The sequence below is a fragment of the Salmo trutta genome, chromosome 22, assembly GCF_901001165.1.
Source record: "Salmo trutta chromosome 22, fSalTru1.1, whole genome shotgun sequence".
NCBI classification, from domain to species: domain Eukaryota; kingdom Metazoa; phylum Chordata; class Actinopteri; order Salmoniformes; family Salmonidae; genus Salmo; species Salmo trutta.
This window is the reverse complement of record NC_042978.1, coordinates 34,422,941-34,441,464: the sequence shown is the minus strand read 5'-3', so window position 1 is coordinate 34,441,464 and position 18,524 is coordinate 34,422,941. Positions and strand designations below refer to the sequence as shown.

Here is an 18,524-nt window from a genome sequence, read left to right as displayed (position 1 = left end):
TCGGCAAACTCCTGTGTGTGTGTGTGTGGCCCTCTGCATCATTAGACCAAAAGCAGTAAAGAGGAGGGTGTTGATTCTGTTCCCCATCGACAGTTATGTATTCCTTTTATTTTTACCAGTACACGACCTTCAATTAAAACCTCACTATTAGCATAACCTTGATACATGAACGAACCAAGGGATGATTAATGTGGATTGAGAATGTATTTTTATAATAAAATTATGGCGGGATGTAAATCATTTGATTTTATTTAACTGGTTTTAAAAATATGGCCGGATGCTGTTTACTGGTTAAGTAGTAGTAGCCTTTATTTTTTAATTCTCTCTCTGAGTCTATGGATTCGTCTCCGTCCATTCATACGTTTCAAAAATGACTATTGGGGGGAGGGACTATAGATCTGTCTCCATACGTACAGTGAGGGGAAAAAAGTACACTGCTCAAAAAAATAAAGGGAACACTAAAATAAAACATCCTAGATCTGAATGAAAGAAATAATCTTATTAAATACTTTTTTCTTTACATAGTTAAATGTGCTGACAACAAAATCACACAAAAATAATCAATGGATATCCAATTTATCAACCCATGGAGGTCTGGATTTGGAGTCACACTCAAAATTAAAGTGGAAAACCACACTACAGGCTGATCCAACTTTGATGTAATGTCCTTAAAACAAGTCAAAATGAGGCTCAGTAGTGTGTGTGGCCTCCACGTGCCTGTATGACCTCCGTACAACGCCTGGGCATGCTCCTGATGAGGTGGCGGATGGTCTCCTGAGGGATCTCCTCCCAGACCTGGACTAAAGCATCCGCCAACTCCTGGACAGTCTGTGGTGCAACGTGGCGTTGGTGGATGGAGCGAGACATGATGTCCCAGATGTGCTCAATTAGATTCAGGTCTGGGGAACGGGCGGGCCAGTCCATAGCATCAATGCCTTCCTCTTGCAGGAACTGCTGACACACTCCAGCCACATGAGGTCTAGCATTGTCTTGCATTAGGAGGAACCCAGGGCCAACCGCACCAGCATATGGTCTCACAAGGGGTCTGAGGATCTCATCTCGGTACCTAATGGCAGTCAGGCTACCTCTGGCGAGCACATGGAGGGCTGTGCGGCTCCCCAAATAAATGCCACCCCACAACATGACTGACCCATCACCCTCATGGAGTCTGTTTCTGACCGTTTGAGCAGACACATGCACATTTGTGGCCTGCTGGAGGTCATTTTGCAGGGCTCTGGCAGTGCTCCTCCTGCTCTTCCTTGCACAAAAGCGGAGGTAGCGGTCCTGCTGCTGGGTTGTTGCCCTCCTACGGCCTCCTCCACGTCTTCTGATGTACTGGCCTGTCTCCTGGTAGCGCCTACATGCTCTGGACACTACGCTGACAGACACAGCAAACCTTCTTGCCACAGCTCGCATTGATGTGCCATCCTGAATGAGCTGCACTACCTGAGCCACTTGTGTGGGTTGTAGACTCCGTCTCATGCTACCACTAGAGTGAAAGCACCGCCAGCATTCAAAAGTGACCAAAACATCAGCCAGGAAGCATAGGAACTGAGAAGTGGTCTGTGGTCACCACCTGCAGAACCACTCCTTTATTGGGGGTGTCTTGCTAATTGCCTATAATTTCCACCTGTTGTCTATTCCATTTGCACAACAGCATGTGAAATTTATTGTCAATCAGTGTTGCTTCCTAAGTGGACAGTTTGATTTCACAGAAGTGTGATTGACTTGGAGTTACATTGTGTTGTTTAAGTGTTCCCTTTATTTTTTTGAGCAGTGTATTTGATCCCCTGCTGATTTTGTACGTTTGCCAACTGACAAACAAATTATCAGTCTATATTTTTAATGGTAGGTGTATTTGAACAGTGAGAGACAGAATAACAACAAAAAAATCCAGAAAAACGCATGTCAAAAATGTTATAAAATGATTTGCATTTTAATGAGGGAAATGAGTATTTGACCCCTCTGCCAAACATGACTTAGTACTTGGTGGCAAAACCCTTGTTGGCAATCACAGAGGTCAGACGTTTCTTGTAGTTGTCCACCAGGTTTGCACACATCTCAGGAGGGATTTTGTCCCACTCCTCTTTGCAGATCTTCTCCAAGTCATTAAGGTTTCGAGGCTGACGTTTGGCAACTCGAACCTTCAGCTCCCTCCACAGATTTTCTATGGGATTAAGGTCTGGAGACTGGCTAGGCCACTCCAGGACCTTAATGTGCTTCTTCTTGAGCCAGTCCTTTGTTGCCTTGTCTGTGTGTTTTGGGTCATTGTCATGCTGGAATACCCATCCACGACCCATTTTCAATGCCTTGGCTGAGGGAAGGAGGTTCTCACCCAAGATTTGACGGTACATGGCCCCGTCCATCGTCCCTTTTGATGCGGTGAAGTTGTCCTGTCCCCTCTCAGGGTTGTAGAAAAACACCCCCAAAGCGTAATGTTTCCACCTCCATGTTTGACTGTGGGGATGGTGTTCTTGGGGTCATAGGCAGCATTCCTCCTCCTCCAAACACGGCGAGTTGAGTTGATGCCAAAGAGCTCCATTTTGGTCTCATCTGACCACAACACTTTCACCCAGTTGTCCTCTGAATCATTCAGATGTTCATTGGCAAACTTCAGACGGGCATGTATATGTGCTTTTTTGAGCAGGGGGACCTTGCGGGCGCTTCAGTCCTTCAAGGTGTAGTGTGTTACCAATTGTTTTCTTGGTGACTATGGTCCCAGCTGCCTTGAGATCATTGACAAGATCCTCCCGTGTAGTTCTGGGCTGATTCTTCACCGTTCTCATGATTATTGCAACTCCACGAGGTGAGATCTTGCATGGAGCCCCAGGCCGAGGGAGATTGACAGTTCTTTTGTGTTTCTTCCATTTGCGAATAATCGCACCAACTGTTGTCACCTTCTCACCAAGCTGCTTGGTGATGGTCTTGTAGCCCATTCCAGCCTTGTGTAGATCTACAATCTTGTCCCTGACATCCTTGGAGAGCTCTTTGGTCTTGGCCATGGTGGAGAGTTTGGAATCTGATTGATTGCTTCTGTGGACAGGTGTCTTTTATACAGGTAACAAGCTGAGATTAGGAGCACTCCCTTTAAGAGTGTGCTCCTAATCTCAGCTCGTTACCTGTATAAAAGACACCTGGGAGCCAGAAATCTTTCTGATTTGAGAGGGGGTGAAATACTTATTTCCCTCATTAAAATGCAAATCAATTTATCAAATTTTTGACATGCGTTTTTCTGGATTTTTTGTTGTTGTTATTCTGTCTCTCACTGTTCAAATAAACCTAACATTAAAATTATAGGCTGATAATTTCTTTGTCAGTAGGCAAACATGCAAAATCAGCAGGGGATCAAATACTTTTTTCCATCACTGTATGTTAGTCACACACGATATCTCAGACACCACTGGCCTGACTCTGACAAGCTTTGGGGAATGATGCGTCTGCCATGGACAGTATAGAACAAGAAAGCTGTTAAAGCTCCCAGTTCACCACTTTATTGACAATGTTTCGATCCGAAACGGATCTTCGTCAGGTCAAACAAACTGAGTGCCCATATCCCAAAATGTACACATTTCACCTCACATGACCAATTTGTATCTGTAATAATAATTTAATAACAATGAGATGTGTACATGTAGTAGTTCCAGGGATTTTTATTTTTGATATCAGAACATTTCTAAGTGTTTGATATCAGAACATTTCTGATATCAAAATGATAAAAATATACTGGAAGGCAAGACAAATCAAAGTGTCCATGTCAGAAATGTTCTGATATCAAACTCCTGGTTCTATAATTATTTTCTCAATAATAGATTATCAGTACCCCCCCCCCCCCCAGGAGTCTTAACATGTTCGATGCTAATGTTGTGACAAGCCTCCATGAAATGCACAGCCACAGGGTTTCTCTGGTCAAGGGTCCTGATATTACTCCTGTGTTCAGCTATCCTTGTTTTCAGAGCTCGTTTAGTTTTTCCTACATAGACCACAAATACACTTTATCAGGAATATGAAATTTTTTGTGGAACATGTAATGATGGCCTTAATCTTAATGGCCTTGCCTGTAATAGGGTGATAGAACATTGTGCATTTGTTCGTAAAGTTACACTGGGTATATTTGCCACCATCTATAGTTACCGTCTAGGACAGCCAACATTTGCACAGTTACACTGATTGGCCCAAGGGGGGCGTTATAGTAATCAACTGAACTTTTGCTAAGCAAATCTCCTTTCCTGTTTGAGCTACAGTCATGAAATGGTGTACATGTATGCGGCCCCTCATAACAAGAAAGTTTCCCCTTAAGGACCTATAAGCTCTGCCCATTGATTTCCAGCAAGGGGGATTTTTATAAAAAAAAAATATTCTCATTAATCCATGCAACATAAATAATTGTCACTAATTGGCCCAAAGGGGGGGTGCTGCATCATTTGTGGGGGATGACATTTTTACTGTTTCATCTCACTGTAAACCAGTGGTCGATCTCCAAGGCTTTCCTCGTCACCAAACATTCCTGTAAAAAGCCCAATGATAAAGCTTTACGTTCCTATTTTTTTATTCGGTAGGTTCACTTGATTCAACGGCCCTGCGCGCTGGTTAATTGAAGTGTTCCCATTTTGAAACATTTAATGTGTCTGAAGGTACAAACTCTGCCTACCCGGCACGGCCTGGAGAGCAAATCAAGTTCACCTGTCGGGCGACCACTGGCTAATTGGATAGCTCGGATCTTCCACGAGCCTAGAGCAAAGTTGATAGTCAACTCTACTAAATGAGATTTCAAAAAAATGAAAAAACATGACTAGAGAGAGACTGTCAACGAATACAGCAAAGACCTGCTGTTTTCTTTGGGCGAGTTAATGTTTAAGATTTTAGTCAGCACTGTCAACACTTTTATAAGCCATAAAACGCCCCCTCTATCCACTCGCACCACAAAGTCTCGATAGGCTTGCGTTGTTATTAGTGGCTTGTCTTTCTCATTTTGAGGAGTATTTCATGTTCTCTGGTCATATGAGTAACAACATGAATTGGTGCATGAGCTAGAAATAAAGAAGTGTAACTTGAGTTTAGCCATCAGATGGAAGACAGTGACCCCTTTTTGGTCAGTCAGCTGAGGGAGGAAGAGCAGATGGGACAGTGAGAGGCAGCCTCTCCGCTGCTCTCTTACTCTCGTCCCCTCACACACTCTTTCTCTCTCTCCCTCCATGATGCACCATCAGTCCAGTAAAATAAAAAGACAAATGTATTACTCGAGGCATAAATGTAAATTAACAAATTATATATTACCAGTGTGATCATATCTCATGTTTTGAAATATAATTTTAAATAGTTTGAGAAGAACAACATTGGCAAGGCAATTCAAGAATAGCCAATATGCAGTGATAATGTGTTGAACCTATAGCCTACTGCACAAACCTCATTAAAGGTCCAATGGAGCCGTTTTGATCTCAAAATCAAATAATTTCTGCGGAACAAATAAGTACCATTTTTATTTTATTGTATTAAAATGGGAAAAAATAAACAAATGGCTTCTTAGCAAAGAGCAATTTCTCAAGCAAGAATTTTGCTAGGACTTTCTGGAAGTGGGCTGCGTGGTGCGGAGAAAATTGAAAACTAGCTGTTATTGGCAGAGGTTTGGAACTCTTTATTGGTCTATTAAGTAAACTCCATCCCACCAAAACGGGTTGAAATTTCAGACGGTCTTCTCGAAGAGCTCTTATACTAAAAGGGCTTTTTTTTTTACTAGGAGAGATTAAAATTTCTTTAATTGTCATTTTTGTCAATGACCTACACAAAATATATAAAGCAGACTGAAACAGATTTTGCCTGTGCTTAGCTTTATTACGGTTATTTTATCCTTGCCAATGACAAGCATACCCATAACATGATGCAGCCACCACCATGCTTGAAAATATGATGAGTGGTACTCAGTGATGTGTTGTTAGATTTGCCCCAAACATAATGCTTTGTGTTCAGGACATACAGTGCATTTGTAAACTATTCAGACCCCTTGAGTTTTTCCACATTTATTCTAAAATGGATAAAAAAAGATTAAAAAATACTCATGAATCTACAGTTGAAGTCGGAAGTTTACATACACTTAGGTTGGAGTCATTTAGAACTCGTTTCTCAACCACTCCACAAATTTCTTGTTAACAAACTATAGTTTTGGCAAGTTGGTTAGGACATCTACTTTGTGCATGACACAAGTCATTTTTCCAGCAATTGTTTACAGACAGATTATTTCACTTATAATTCACTGTATCACAATTCCAGTGGGTCAGAAGTTTACAATACACTAAGTTGACTGTGCCTTTTTTAAACGGCTTGGAAAATTCCATAAATGTATGTCATGGCTTTAGAAGCTTCTGATAGGCTAATTGACATAATTTGAGTCAATAGATGTGTACCTGTGGATGTATTTCAAGGCCTACCTTCAAACTCAGTGCCTCTTTGCTTGACATCATGGGAAAATCAAAAGAAATCAGTCAAGACCTCAAAGAAAATTGTTGACCACAAGTCTGGTTCATCCTTGGCAGCAATTTTCAAATGCCTTAAGGTACCACGTTCATCTGTACAAACAATAGTACGCAAGTATAAACACCATGGGACCACGCAGCTGTCATACTGGTCAGGAAGGAGACACATTCTGTCTCCTAGACATGAATGTGCTTTGGTGCGAAAAGTGCAAATCAATCCCAGAACAACAGCAAAGGACATTGTGCAGATGCTGGCGGAAACGGGTACAAAAATATCTATGTCCACAGTAAAACAAGTTCTGTATCAACATAACCTGAAAGGCCGCTCAGCAAGGAAGGAGCCACTTCTCCAAAACCGCCATAAAATATCCAGACTCCGGTTTGCAACTGCACATGGGGACAAAGATTGTACTTTTTGGAGAAATGTCCTCTGGCCTGAAGAAACAACAAAAATAGAGCTGTTTGGCCATAATGACCATCGTTATGTTTGGACGAGGTTTGACGAGGTTTGCAAGCCGAAGAGCACCATCCCAACCGTGAAGCATGGGGGTGGCAGCATCATGTTGTGGGGGTGCTTTGCTGCAGGAGGGACAGGTGCACTTCACAAAATAGATGGCATCATGAGGAGAATAATTATGTGGATATATTGAAGCAACATCTCAAGACATCAGTCAGGAAGTTAAAGCTTGATGGACAATGACCCCAAGCATACTTTCAAAGTTGTGGCAAAATGGCTTAAGGACAACAAAGTCAAAGTATTGGAGTGGCCATCACAAATACCTGACCTCAATACTATAGAAAATTTGTGGGCAGAACTGAAAAAGCGTGTGGGAGCAAGGAGGCCTACAAACCTGACTCAGTTATAACAGCTCTGTCAGGAGGAATGGGACAAAATTCACCCAACTTATTGTGGGAAGCTTGTGGAAGGCTACCTGAAATGTTTGACCCAAGTTAAACTATTTAAAGGCAGTGCTACCAAATACAAATCGAGTGTATAAACTTCTGACCCACTGGGAATGTGATTAAATAAATTATTCTCTAGTATTATTCTGTCATTTCACATTCTTAAAATAAAGTGGTGATTTTAATTGACCTAAGACGGAATTTTTACTAGGATTAAATGTCAGGAATTGTGAAAAACTGAGTTTAAATGTATTTGGCTAAGGTACACACAATACCCCATAATGAGAATGTGAAAAGGGTTTTTTAGACATTTTTGCAAATATAGAAAACAGAATGACCTAATCTGCATACGTGTTCAGACCCTTTGCTACTAGACTCGACGTTGAGCTCAGATGCATCCTGTTTCCATTGATCATCCTTCGTGTGTCTACAATTTGGAGTCCACCTGTGGTAAATTCAATTGATTGGACATGATTTGAAAACCCACACACCTGTCTATGTAAGGCCCACAGTTGACAGAGCATATCAGTGCAAAAACCAAGCCATGCGGTCGAAGGAATTGTCCATAGAGCTCCGAGACAGGATTGTGTCGAGGCACAGATCTGGGGAAGGGTACCAAAACATTTCTGCTACATTGAAGGTCCCCAAGAACACAGTGACCTCCATTATTAAGTGGAAGAAGTCTGGAACCACCAAGACTCTTCCTGGAGCTGGCTGCCCGGCCAAACTGAGCAAACGGGGGAGAAGGGCATTGGTCAGGGAGGTGACCAAGAACCCGATGGTCACTCTGACAGAGCTCCAGAGTTCCTCTGTGGAGATGGTAGAACCTTCTGACAACCATCTCTGCAGACCTCCACCAATCAGGCCTTCATGTAGAGTGACCAGACTGAAGCCACTCTTCGGTAAAGGGCACATGACAACCCGCTTGGAGTTTGCCAAATAGCTCCTGAAGACTCTGACCATGAGAAACAAGATTCTCTGTTCTGATAAAATTAAACTCTTTGGCCTGAATGCCAAGCGTCGTGTCTGGTGGAAACCTTGCTCCGTGCCTACGGTGATGCATGGTGGTGGCAGTGTAATGCTGTGGGGATATTTTTCGGTGGCAGCAACTGGGAGACTAGTCAGGAAAGATGAACAGAGCAAAGTACAGAGAGATCCTTGATGAAAACCTGCTCCAGAGCACTCAGGACCTCAGAGTGGCTTCTGGAGAAGTCTCTGAATGTTCTTGAGTGGCCCAGCCAGAGCCCAGCCAGAACCCGATCGAACCCTTCCCCGTGGCTCATTTGGTAGAGCATGGTGTTTGCAACACCAGGGTTGTGGGTTCGATTCCCACGGGGGGCCAGTACAAAAAAATATATATACAAAAAAATGCATTAAATGAAATGTATGCATTCACTACTGTAAGTCGCTCTGGATAAGAGCGTCTGCTAAATGACTAAAATGTAAAATGTAAAAACATCTCTGGAGAGACCTGAAAATAGCTGTGCAGCGACGCTCCCCATCCAACCTGACAGAGCTTGAGTGGATCTGCAGAGAAGAATGGGAGGAACTCCCCAAATACAGGTGTGCCAAGCTTGTAGTGTCATACCCAAGAAGACTCGAGGCTATATTCGATGCGAAAGGTGCTTCAACAAAGTACTGAATAAAGGGTCTGAATACTTATGTAAATGTAACATTTTACGTTTTTTTAATTTAACACATTTGCAAACGTTTCTAAAAACCTGTTTTTGCTTTGTCATTATGGGCTATTGTTTGTAGATTGAGGGGGAAAAAAACTATTTTATCCATTTTAGAAAAGGCTGTAATGTAACAATATGTTGAAAAATGTAAGGGGTCTGAATACTTCCTGAATGCACTGTTTATCAAACACAGACAAGTCATGTTTTTGACTGCACTGGGCCTTGAATAGTTTAATGTTGCATTGGCTAACGTTTTTAAGTCATGTAAAAAATATATATATATATATAGATTTATATACTTGATTTTGGCCCAAAAGGTCTGCTTTACCACTGCTTTAAACTGTTAATGTGTCATTCTTAGCCTGTCATTGTAATTGTATATATTTTTTTCTCTCTTGTGCTCTCAGAGCTGACTCTGTGTATGAGGATATGAAGCAGAGGTATGGTTCTCAGGGTTGTTACCTTCTGAAGATCAACTCTCACACAGCAGCAGCAGGAACAGATGAACAGATACCGGACCCATGGAGCCAGTACCTTAACAAGAGCAGTCGGCAAAGCCAGGTACGGTAGAGCCTAGACAAAGTTTTCCATGTATCTAATTCAGTGGTCACCAACCGGTCGACCGCATTCAACTTGTCGATCTCCGAGGCATTTCTCGTCGATCACCAAACATTTCTGTAAAACCAGAGGCGGCGTTCCTAGTGGCCGGAGACTTCAATGCAGGGAAACCTAAATCGGGTCTACCAAATTTCCATCAACGTGTTCAATGTGCAACCAGAGGGAAAATAATTCTAGATCACCTGTACTCCACACACACAGACGCGTACAAAGCTCTCCCTCGCCCTCCCTCCATTTGGTAAATCCGACCACAGTTCTATCCTCCTGATTCCTGCTTACAAGCAAAAATTAAAGCAGGAAGCACCAGTGACTCGGTCTATTTAAAAAAGTGTTCAGATGAAGCAGATGCTAAACTACAGGACTGTTTTGCTATCACAGACTGCAACATGTTCCAGGATTCTTCCGATGGCATTGAGGAGTACACCACATCAGTCACTGGCTTTATCAATAAGTGCATTGAGGACGTCGTCCCCACAGTGACTGTACGTACGTACATACCCCAACCAGAAGCCATGGATTACAGGCAACAGTCGCACTGAGCTAAAGGGTAGAGCTGCTGCTTTCAAGGTGCGGGACTCTAACCCCGGAAGCTTACAAGAAATCCCGCTATGCCCTGCGACGAACCATCAAACAGGCAAAGCGTCAATACAGGGCTAAGAATGAATCATACTACACCGGCTCCGACGCTCGTCGGATGTGGCAGGGTTTGTAAACTATTACAGACTACAAAGGGAAGCACAGCCGCAAGCTGCCCAGTGACACGAGCCTACCAGACGAGCTAAATCACTTCTATTCTCGCTTCGAGGCAAGCAACACTGAGGCATGCATGAGAGCATCAGCTGTTCCAGGCGACTGTGTGATCACGCTCTCCGTAGCCGACGTTAGTAAGACCTTTTTAAACAGGTCAACATACACAAGGCTGCGGGGCCAGACGGATTAACAGGATGTGTGCTCCGGGCATGTGCTGACCAACTGGCAGGTGTCTTCACTGACATTTTTAACATGTCCCTGATTGAGTCTGTAATACCAACATGCTTCAAGCAGACCACCATAGTCCCTGTGCCCAAGAACACAAAGTCAACCTGCCTAAATTACTACAGACCGGTAGCACTCACATCTGTAGCCATGAAGTGCTTTGAAAGGCTGGTAATGGCTCACATCAACACCATTATCCCAGAAACCCTAGACCCAATCCAATTTGCATACCGCCCAAACACATCCACCGATGATGCGATCTCTATAGTACTCCAAACTGCCCTTTCCCGCCTGGACAAAAGGAACACTTACGTGAGAATTCTATTCATTGACTATAGCTCAGCGTTCAACACCATAGTACCCTCAAAGCTCATTACTAAGCTAAGGATCCTGGGACGAAACACCTCCCTCTGCAACTGGATCCTGGACTTCCTGACGGGCCGCCCCCAGGTGGTAAGGGTAGGTAGCAACACATCTGCCACGCTGATCCTCAACACTGGAGCTCCCCAGGGGTGCATGCTCAGTCCCCTCCTGTACTCCCTGTTCACCCACGACTGCATGGCCAGGCACGACTCCAACACCATTAAGTTTGCAGACGACACAACAGTGGTAGGCCTGATCACCAACAACGACGAGACAGCCTATAGGGAGGAAGTCAGAGACCTGGCCGGGTGGTGCCAGAATAACAACCTATCCCTCAACGTAACCAAGACTAAGGAGATTATTGTGGACTACAGGAAATGGAGGACTTAGCACGCCCCCATTCTCATCGATGGGGCTGTAGTGGAGCAGGTTGAGAGTTTCAAGTTCCTCGGTGTCCACATCAACAACAAACTAGAATGGTCCAAGCACACCAACACAGTCGTGAAGAGGGCACAACAAAACCTATTCCCCCTCAGGAGACTGAAAAGATTTGGCATGGGTCCTCAGATCCTCAAAAGGTTCTACAGCTGCAACGTCGAGAGCATCCTGACTGGTTGCATCATTGCTCGGTCTCTGACCGCAAGGCACTACAGAGGGTAGTGCGTATGGCCCAGCACATCACTGGGACCAAGCTGCCTGCCATCCAGGACCTCTTTATCAAATATGCATAGTCACTTCAACTATACATTCATGTACATACTACCTCAATTGGACCGACCATTGGCTACCTGGGCTATCTGCATTGTATCCACCTGCCAACCCCTCTTTTACGCTACTGCTACTCTCTTCATCAAATATGCATAGTCACTTTAACCATATCTACATGTACATACTACCTCAATCAGCCTGACTAACCGGTGTCTGTATGTAGCCTCACTACTGTATATAGCCTGGCTTTTTACTGTTTTATTTCTTTACCTACCTATTGTTCACCTAATACCTTTTTTGCACTGTTGGTTAGAGCCTGTAAGTAAGCATTTCACTGTAAGGTCTACACCTGTTGTATTCAGCGCACGTGACAAATAAACTTTGATTTTGATTTGAAAAACCCAACGATAAAGCCTTTTGTTCCTATTTTTATTTTTTTATTAGTCTCTGGTTGTTGGTGGTAGGTGCAGACAATTCCGCTGCCCTGCACGCCGGGTAGTCAAACTGTACCGGGTAGGCAAACTGTACCTGTCTGAAGGTACAAACTCTGCCTTTTCGGTGGACTTGGAGAGGAAATCAAGTGCACTATGCCTCCGCTGGCCAATCAGATTGCTCAGATGACCGAGTCTGCTGTAACGAAGCAGGCATAAAAGAAAGCTACGGCAAAATTGATACCGTGACGTTTTAAAACGTTTAAAACCATGACTAGAGAGAGACTGTTAACGAATACAGCAGAGCTGCTGTTTTTGAGTGAATTCATGTTTAAGTTCTTACTCAGCACTGTCAACACTTTGTATTCAACACTTTTATAACCCATAAAATGCGTGTTCTTCCTATTTCCACTCAGCTCTACAACAAATAGTGGAGCAGTAATGAATGAGTAGGAAAGTGTATCTATAAGCTTGCGTTGTTATTATTAGCGGCTTGGGTCTTTTTTAATATCAAGGAATATTTCACTTTCTCTGTTCATAGGAGTAACAACATGAATTTGTGCATGAGGCAGAAGTAATGCGGTGCGACCCGTTTGGCCATCAGCTGGAAGACGGTGTCCCTTGGGTCATTGTCAGTGGAGGAAAGGGGGAGAGCAGAGGGATGTTGAGAGACGGCCCCTCAGTCTGCTGCTCTCTCCCTCCGCTGAGACTGACCATCAGATGCAGGCACCATCAGCCCAGTAAAAATAGAATTATTTAAATGTATCCTTACTCAGCTGTGCCTCACAAGTAATACAACAATGGATCTATTACCAGTGTGATAGATCATATAGCCTACCTCAAATTTTGAAATATAATTTAAAAAAATGTCCCAAACAACAATGCATTGGCAGGTAAATTCAAGCAAAGCCAGTATGCGATGATAATGTATTGGGCCTATAGCTTAGTGCACAAACCTCATTGCTACAGTACTGTTTTTAATTGGTTAATGTTGCATAGGCTTACATTTTTTAAGTCATGGTAATAAAAAATCAGCGGTAGATCTCGGCATGCATTTTGACTCAGAAAATGATCTTGACTCAGCAAAGGTTGGTGACCACTGATCTAATTGTCAGTTGCTAATGTACTGTAGCAGATAACTGACCATACCATTGTCCGGTTCATTTGGACACTTCGCAAAGGAAAAGGAGTGTAGCTCATTACATAAGTCAGTTAGTACCTTCCCCTTTTACTCAGTTACTGAGCACTTTCTTCTTGAGCCGACCAATAAATTGGTTGACTGATTTATCGCCTGATATCAGCCATTCACAGAAATATTTGTGTCGGTCTATATTACGCCGATATTATATACATATGGAATGAACAAATACGTTTGCTCATTTGCGGTTATTTTTTTAATTAAAAAAAAATGTTTTCCTAAAGAGGGCGCCCTACGAGCTGCTCACTGAACATCATTCAGCCCGTAAGTCACCAAGCAAGCAGCCCTGTCCTCATCACATGCTCACTTGGTTAACATTAGCTGGCTAGCTAGCCAGCAATATAGTTGTGCTGTATCTAGCCAGCAAGGTAGTTCACCTAGCTAGCAATCTGTGCTATTTATGTATGAACACTGGACTGATGCCAAAGTGAACACCTTGATACAAAAATAACACTGTTATTGTCTAGGTGTATTATGTTTGCTAGTTGGTTTATTTAGTTAGTTTTCCAAAATATACATTATGCAAAAAGCACGACCGTTGGCGCAGATCTATCATTCAGGCCATGTGCTTACATTTAATGATGAGATCAGATTGTTAACTAGCTAGCAAAATTTCAACGTGTCTGACTAAAACCAATAGGGCAAGCATTTATCAGCATGAAGGTTTTCAGTCGTCAGCTTATGCCATTTTCAGTTGAAATATATAGCCAATATATTTTATATTGAATAACTGTGTAATTTACTTTATGGTTTCAGGAAGAAAATATTTTTGTAATGAACACTTAGCGTATGCGTGTCCTAACAAGCTCTCATTGTGAGGTTGCCATGAATTGTTTCTTTACATGACCTTGTTGTAAAGCACTAGTGAATCTACTCAATACGAATGCTGATTCTAACATCTAGTGGTGACATTATGAACTGCATCTTATTGGGTTTCACTGCATTCTTATTGAACATTTTTTTGTTTTAGGTTTACTTTGTGACAAAGTTTAGTTCATTCAGCCCACATGTATTAGGGTACTGGTGGTGCTTCAGTACAAACACTTACGCATTTTTATCCAGTGCCATAGATATACAAATCTTTAAGTTTTACTTAAGAAGGTAAACTGAACAAGTGTTTCGTATTTATAGAGGATATACATTGCATTCGGAAAGTTTAGACCCCTTCACTTAAAAAAATAAAAAAATAAATTTAAAAAAAAGTACGTTACAGCCTTATTCTTAAATTGATTAAACTCAGCAAAAAATTAATGTCTTTTTTTTTCAGGACCCTGTCTTTCAAAGATAATTTGTAAAAATCCAAGTAACTTCAGATCTTCATTGTAAAGCGTTTTAACACTGTTTCCCATGCTTGTTCAATGACCCATAAACAATTAATGAACATGCATCTGTGGAACGGTTGTTAAGACACTAACAGCTTACAGACGGTAGGCAATTAAGGTCACAGTTATGAAAACTTTGGACACTAAAGAGGCCTTTCTGCTGACTCTGGAAAAACACCAAAAGAAAGATGCCCAGGATCCCTGCTCATCTGAGTGAATGTGCCTTAGGCATGCTGCAAGGAGGCATGAGGACTGCAGATGTGTCCAGGGCAATAAATTGCAATGTCCGTACTGTGAGACGCCTAAGACAGCACTACAGGGAGACAGGACGGACAGCTGATCGTCCTCGCAGTGGCAGACCACGTGTAACAACATCTGCACAGGATCGGTACAGCCGAACATCACACCTGCGGGACAGGTACAGGATGGCAACAACAACTGCCCGAGTTACACCAGGAACGCACAATCCCTCCATCAGTGCTCAGACTGTCTGCAGTAGGCTGAGAGAGGCTGGACTGAGGGCTTGTAGGCCTGTTGTAAGGCAGGCCCCCACCACACATCACCGGCAACAATGTTGCCTATGGGCACAAACCCAATGTCGCTGGATCAGACAAGACTGGCCAAAAGTGCTCTTCACTGACGAGTCGCGGTTTTGTCTCACCAGGGGTGATGGTCGGATTCGCGTTTATCGTCGAAAGAAGGAGCATTACACCGAGGCCTGTACTCTGGAGCGGGATCGATTTGGAGCTGGAGGGTCCGTCATGGTCTCGGGCGGTGTGTCACAGCATCATCGGACTGAGCTTATTGTCATTGCAGGCAATCTCAACGCTATGCGTTACAGGGACGACATCCTCCTCCCTCATGTGGTACCCTTCCTGCAGGCTCATCCTGACATGACCCTCCAACATGACAATGCCACCAGCCATACTGCTTGTTCTGTTCGTGATTTCCTGAAAGACAGGAATGTCAGTGTTCTGCCATGGCCAGCGAAGAGCCCGGATCTCAATCTCATTGAGCACGTCTGGGACCTGTTGGATCGTAGGGTGAGGGCCATTCCCCCCCAGAAATGTCCGGGAACTTGCAGGGGCCTTGGTGGGATAGTGGGGTAACATCTCACAGCAAGAACTGGCAAATCTGGTGCAGTCCATGAGGAGGAGATGCACTGCAGTACTTCGTATCTGGTGTGGCCACCAGCTGCATTGACTGTTACTTTTGATTTTGACCCCCGCCCCTTTGTTCAGGGCCACATTATTCCATTTCTGTTAGTCACATGTCTGTGGAACTTGTTCAGTTTGTCTCAGTTGTTGAATCTTATGTTCATACAAATATTTACACATGTTAAGTTTGCTGAAAATAAACGCAGTTGACTTTTTTTTTTTACTGAGTTTAGTTTTTTTCTCTCCAGAGATGTTGGATCGGGTTCAAGTCTAGGCTCTGGCTGGGCCACTCAAGGACGTTCAGAGACATCTCCAGAAGCCATTCCTGCATTGTATTCGGGTCATTATCCTGCTGGAAGGTGAACCTTTGCCCCAGTCTGAGGTCCTGAGCCCTCTGGAGCAGGTTTTCATCAAGGATCTCTCTGCACTTTGCTCTGTTCATCTTTCCCTTGATCCTAACTAGCCTCCTAGTCCCTACTGCTAAATAAAATCCCCATAGCATGATGCTGCCACCACCATTCTTCACAGTACGGATGTGTCCTCCAGACGTGACAATTGCCTTTCAGGCCAAAGAGTTCAATCTTGGTTTCATCAGACCAGAGAATCTTGTTCCTCATGGTCTGAGAGTCCTTTAGGTGCCTTTTCGCAAACTCCAAGTGGGCTGTCATGTGCCTTTTTACTGAGGAGTGGCCACTCTACCATAAAGGCCTGATTTGGTGGAGTGCTACAGAGATGGTTGTCCTTCTGGATGGTTCTCCCATCTCCACAGAGGAATTCTCGAGCTCTGTCAGAGTGACCATCAGGTTCTTGGTCACCTCCCTGACCAAGGCCCTTCTCCCCTGATGGTTCGGTTTGGCCGGGTGGCCAACTCTAGGAAGACTCTTGGTGGTTCCAAACTTCTTCCATTTAAGAATGATGGAGGCCATTGCGTTTTTGGGGACCTTCAATGCTGCAGATATGCTTTGGTACCCTTCCCCAGTTCTGTGCCTAGACACAATTCTGTCTCAGAGCTCTACTGACAATTCCTTCTGACCTCATGGCTTGGTTTTTGCTCTGACATGCACTGTCATCTGTTGGACCTTACATAGACATGTGTGTGCCTTTTTACAAAATCATTTCCAATCAATTGAATTTATCACAGGTGGACTCCAAGTCATAGAAACATCTCAAGGATGATCAATGGATTGAGTCTCATTGCAGAGGTCTTAATACTTATGTAAATACGGTATTTCTGTTCTTATTTTTAATACATTTGCAAACATTTAAACAAACGTTTCGCTTTGTTATTGTGTGTAGGTTGATTGGGGGACAATTTTCTTTTTAGAGTAAGGCTATAATGTAACAATGCAAAAAAAGTCAAGGGGTCTGAATTCTTTCCCGAATGCACTGTAGTTTGTAATTGTGGTTTACTTGATAACCACCAAAAATTATGTTCTAAAATAATGTTTATTTTAATATTTTGTAAAATTATATTTTAGAGTATCTGTTAATCAGTTGGACCACAATTTGTGATTAAAAAGGCTAAACACCTAAAACATACTGTACCATTCAAAAGTGTGGACTCCTACTCATTGCAGAGTTTTTCTTTTATTTTTCTACATTGTAGAATAATATTGAAGACATCAAAACTATGAAATAACACACATGGAATGATGTAGTAACCAAAAAAGTGTTAAACAAAGTAGCCACCCTTTGCCTTGATGACAGCTTTGCACGCTCTTGACATTCTCTCTACCAGCTTCACAAGGAATGCTTTTCCAACAGTCTTGAAGGAGTTCCCACATCTGCTGAGCGCTTGTTGGCTGCTTTTCCTTTACTCTGTGGTCCAACTCATCCCAAACCATTGATATTGGGTTGATGGCAGGTGATTGTGGAGGCCAAGTCATCTGATGCAGCACTCCATCACTCTCCTTTGTCAAATAGCCCTTACACAGCCTGGAGGTGTGTTTTAGGTCATTTTCCTGTTGAATAACAAATGATAGGATGGTGTAACGCTGGTGTGGTAGCCATGCTGGTTAACCTCTATGGGCTAGGTGGGACGCAAATAATCCATAGTTATATCCAAATAGCGGTGTTTTGTTCGTGCGTTCAAGACACTATCCGAAGGGTAAATAAGGGTGACGCGCCCGACGCGTTTCGTGACAAAAATTCTAAATATTCCATTATCGTACTTCGAAGCATGTCAACCGCTGTTTAAAATACATTTTTATGCAATTTTTCTCGTAAAAAACGATAATATTCCGACCGGGAGTGGTTGTTTTCGTTCAAAGAGAGAGAAAGTAAACATGGTGTCAGCTCGGGCACACGCGCCCCTTGTCTCATTGTTCTCAGATCGACCACTTACAAAATGCGCTAATGTTTTTCAGCCAGGGCCTGCAAAGCCACCACTCAGCTTTCTGGCACCTTCTGAGAGCCTATGGGAGCGTTAGAAAATGTCACGCCATGCCAGAGATCCCCTGTTTTGGTTAGAGATGATCAAGAAGGCCATGAAATGGTCAGAGAGAGCGCTTCCTGTTTGGAATCTTCTCAGGTTTTGGCCTGCCAAATGAGTTCTGTTATACTCACAGACACCATTCAAACAGTTTTAGAAACTTTAGGGTGTTTTCTATCCAAATCAAACAATTATATGCATATTCTAGTTACTGGGCAGGGGTAGTAACCAGATTAAATCGGGTACATTTTTTATCCTGCCGTGCAAATACT

General features: G+C 43.1%; 1 protein-coding gene across 5 annotated transcripts in view; it reads left to right on the top strand.

Annotated features, from left to right (window-relative positions):
* Nucleotides 1-18,524, top strand: part of trappc8 (trafficking protein particle complex subunit 8) — a 105,883-nt gene that overhangs the window by 12,728 nt on the left and 74,631 nt on the right. For all 5 annotated transcript variants that reach the window (XM_029707787.1, XM_029707786.1, XM_029707785.1 and 2 more), the window contains exon 6: nucleotides 9,457-9,610. In XM_029707787.1, coding sequence (XP_029563647.1) covers nucleotides 9,457-9,610 — 154 coding nt within the window. The remainder of the gene's footprint in view (nucleotides 1-9,456; nucleotides 9,611-18,524) is intronic.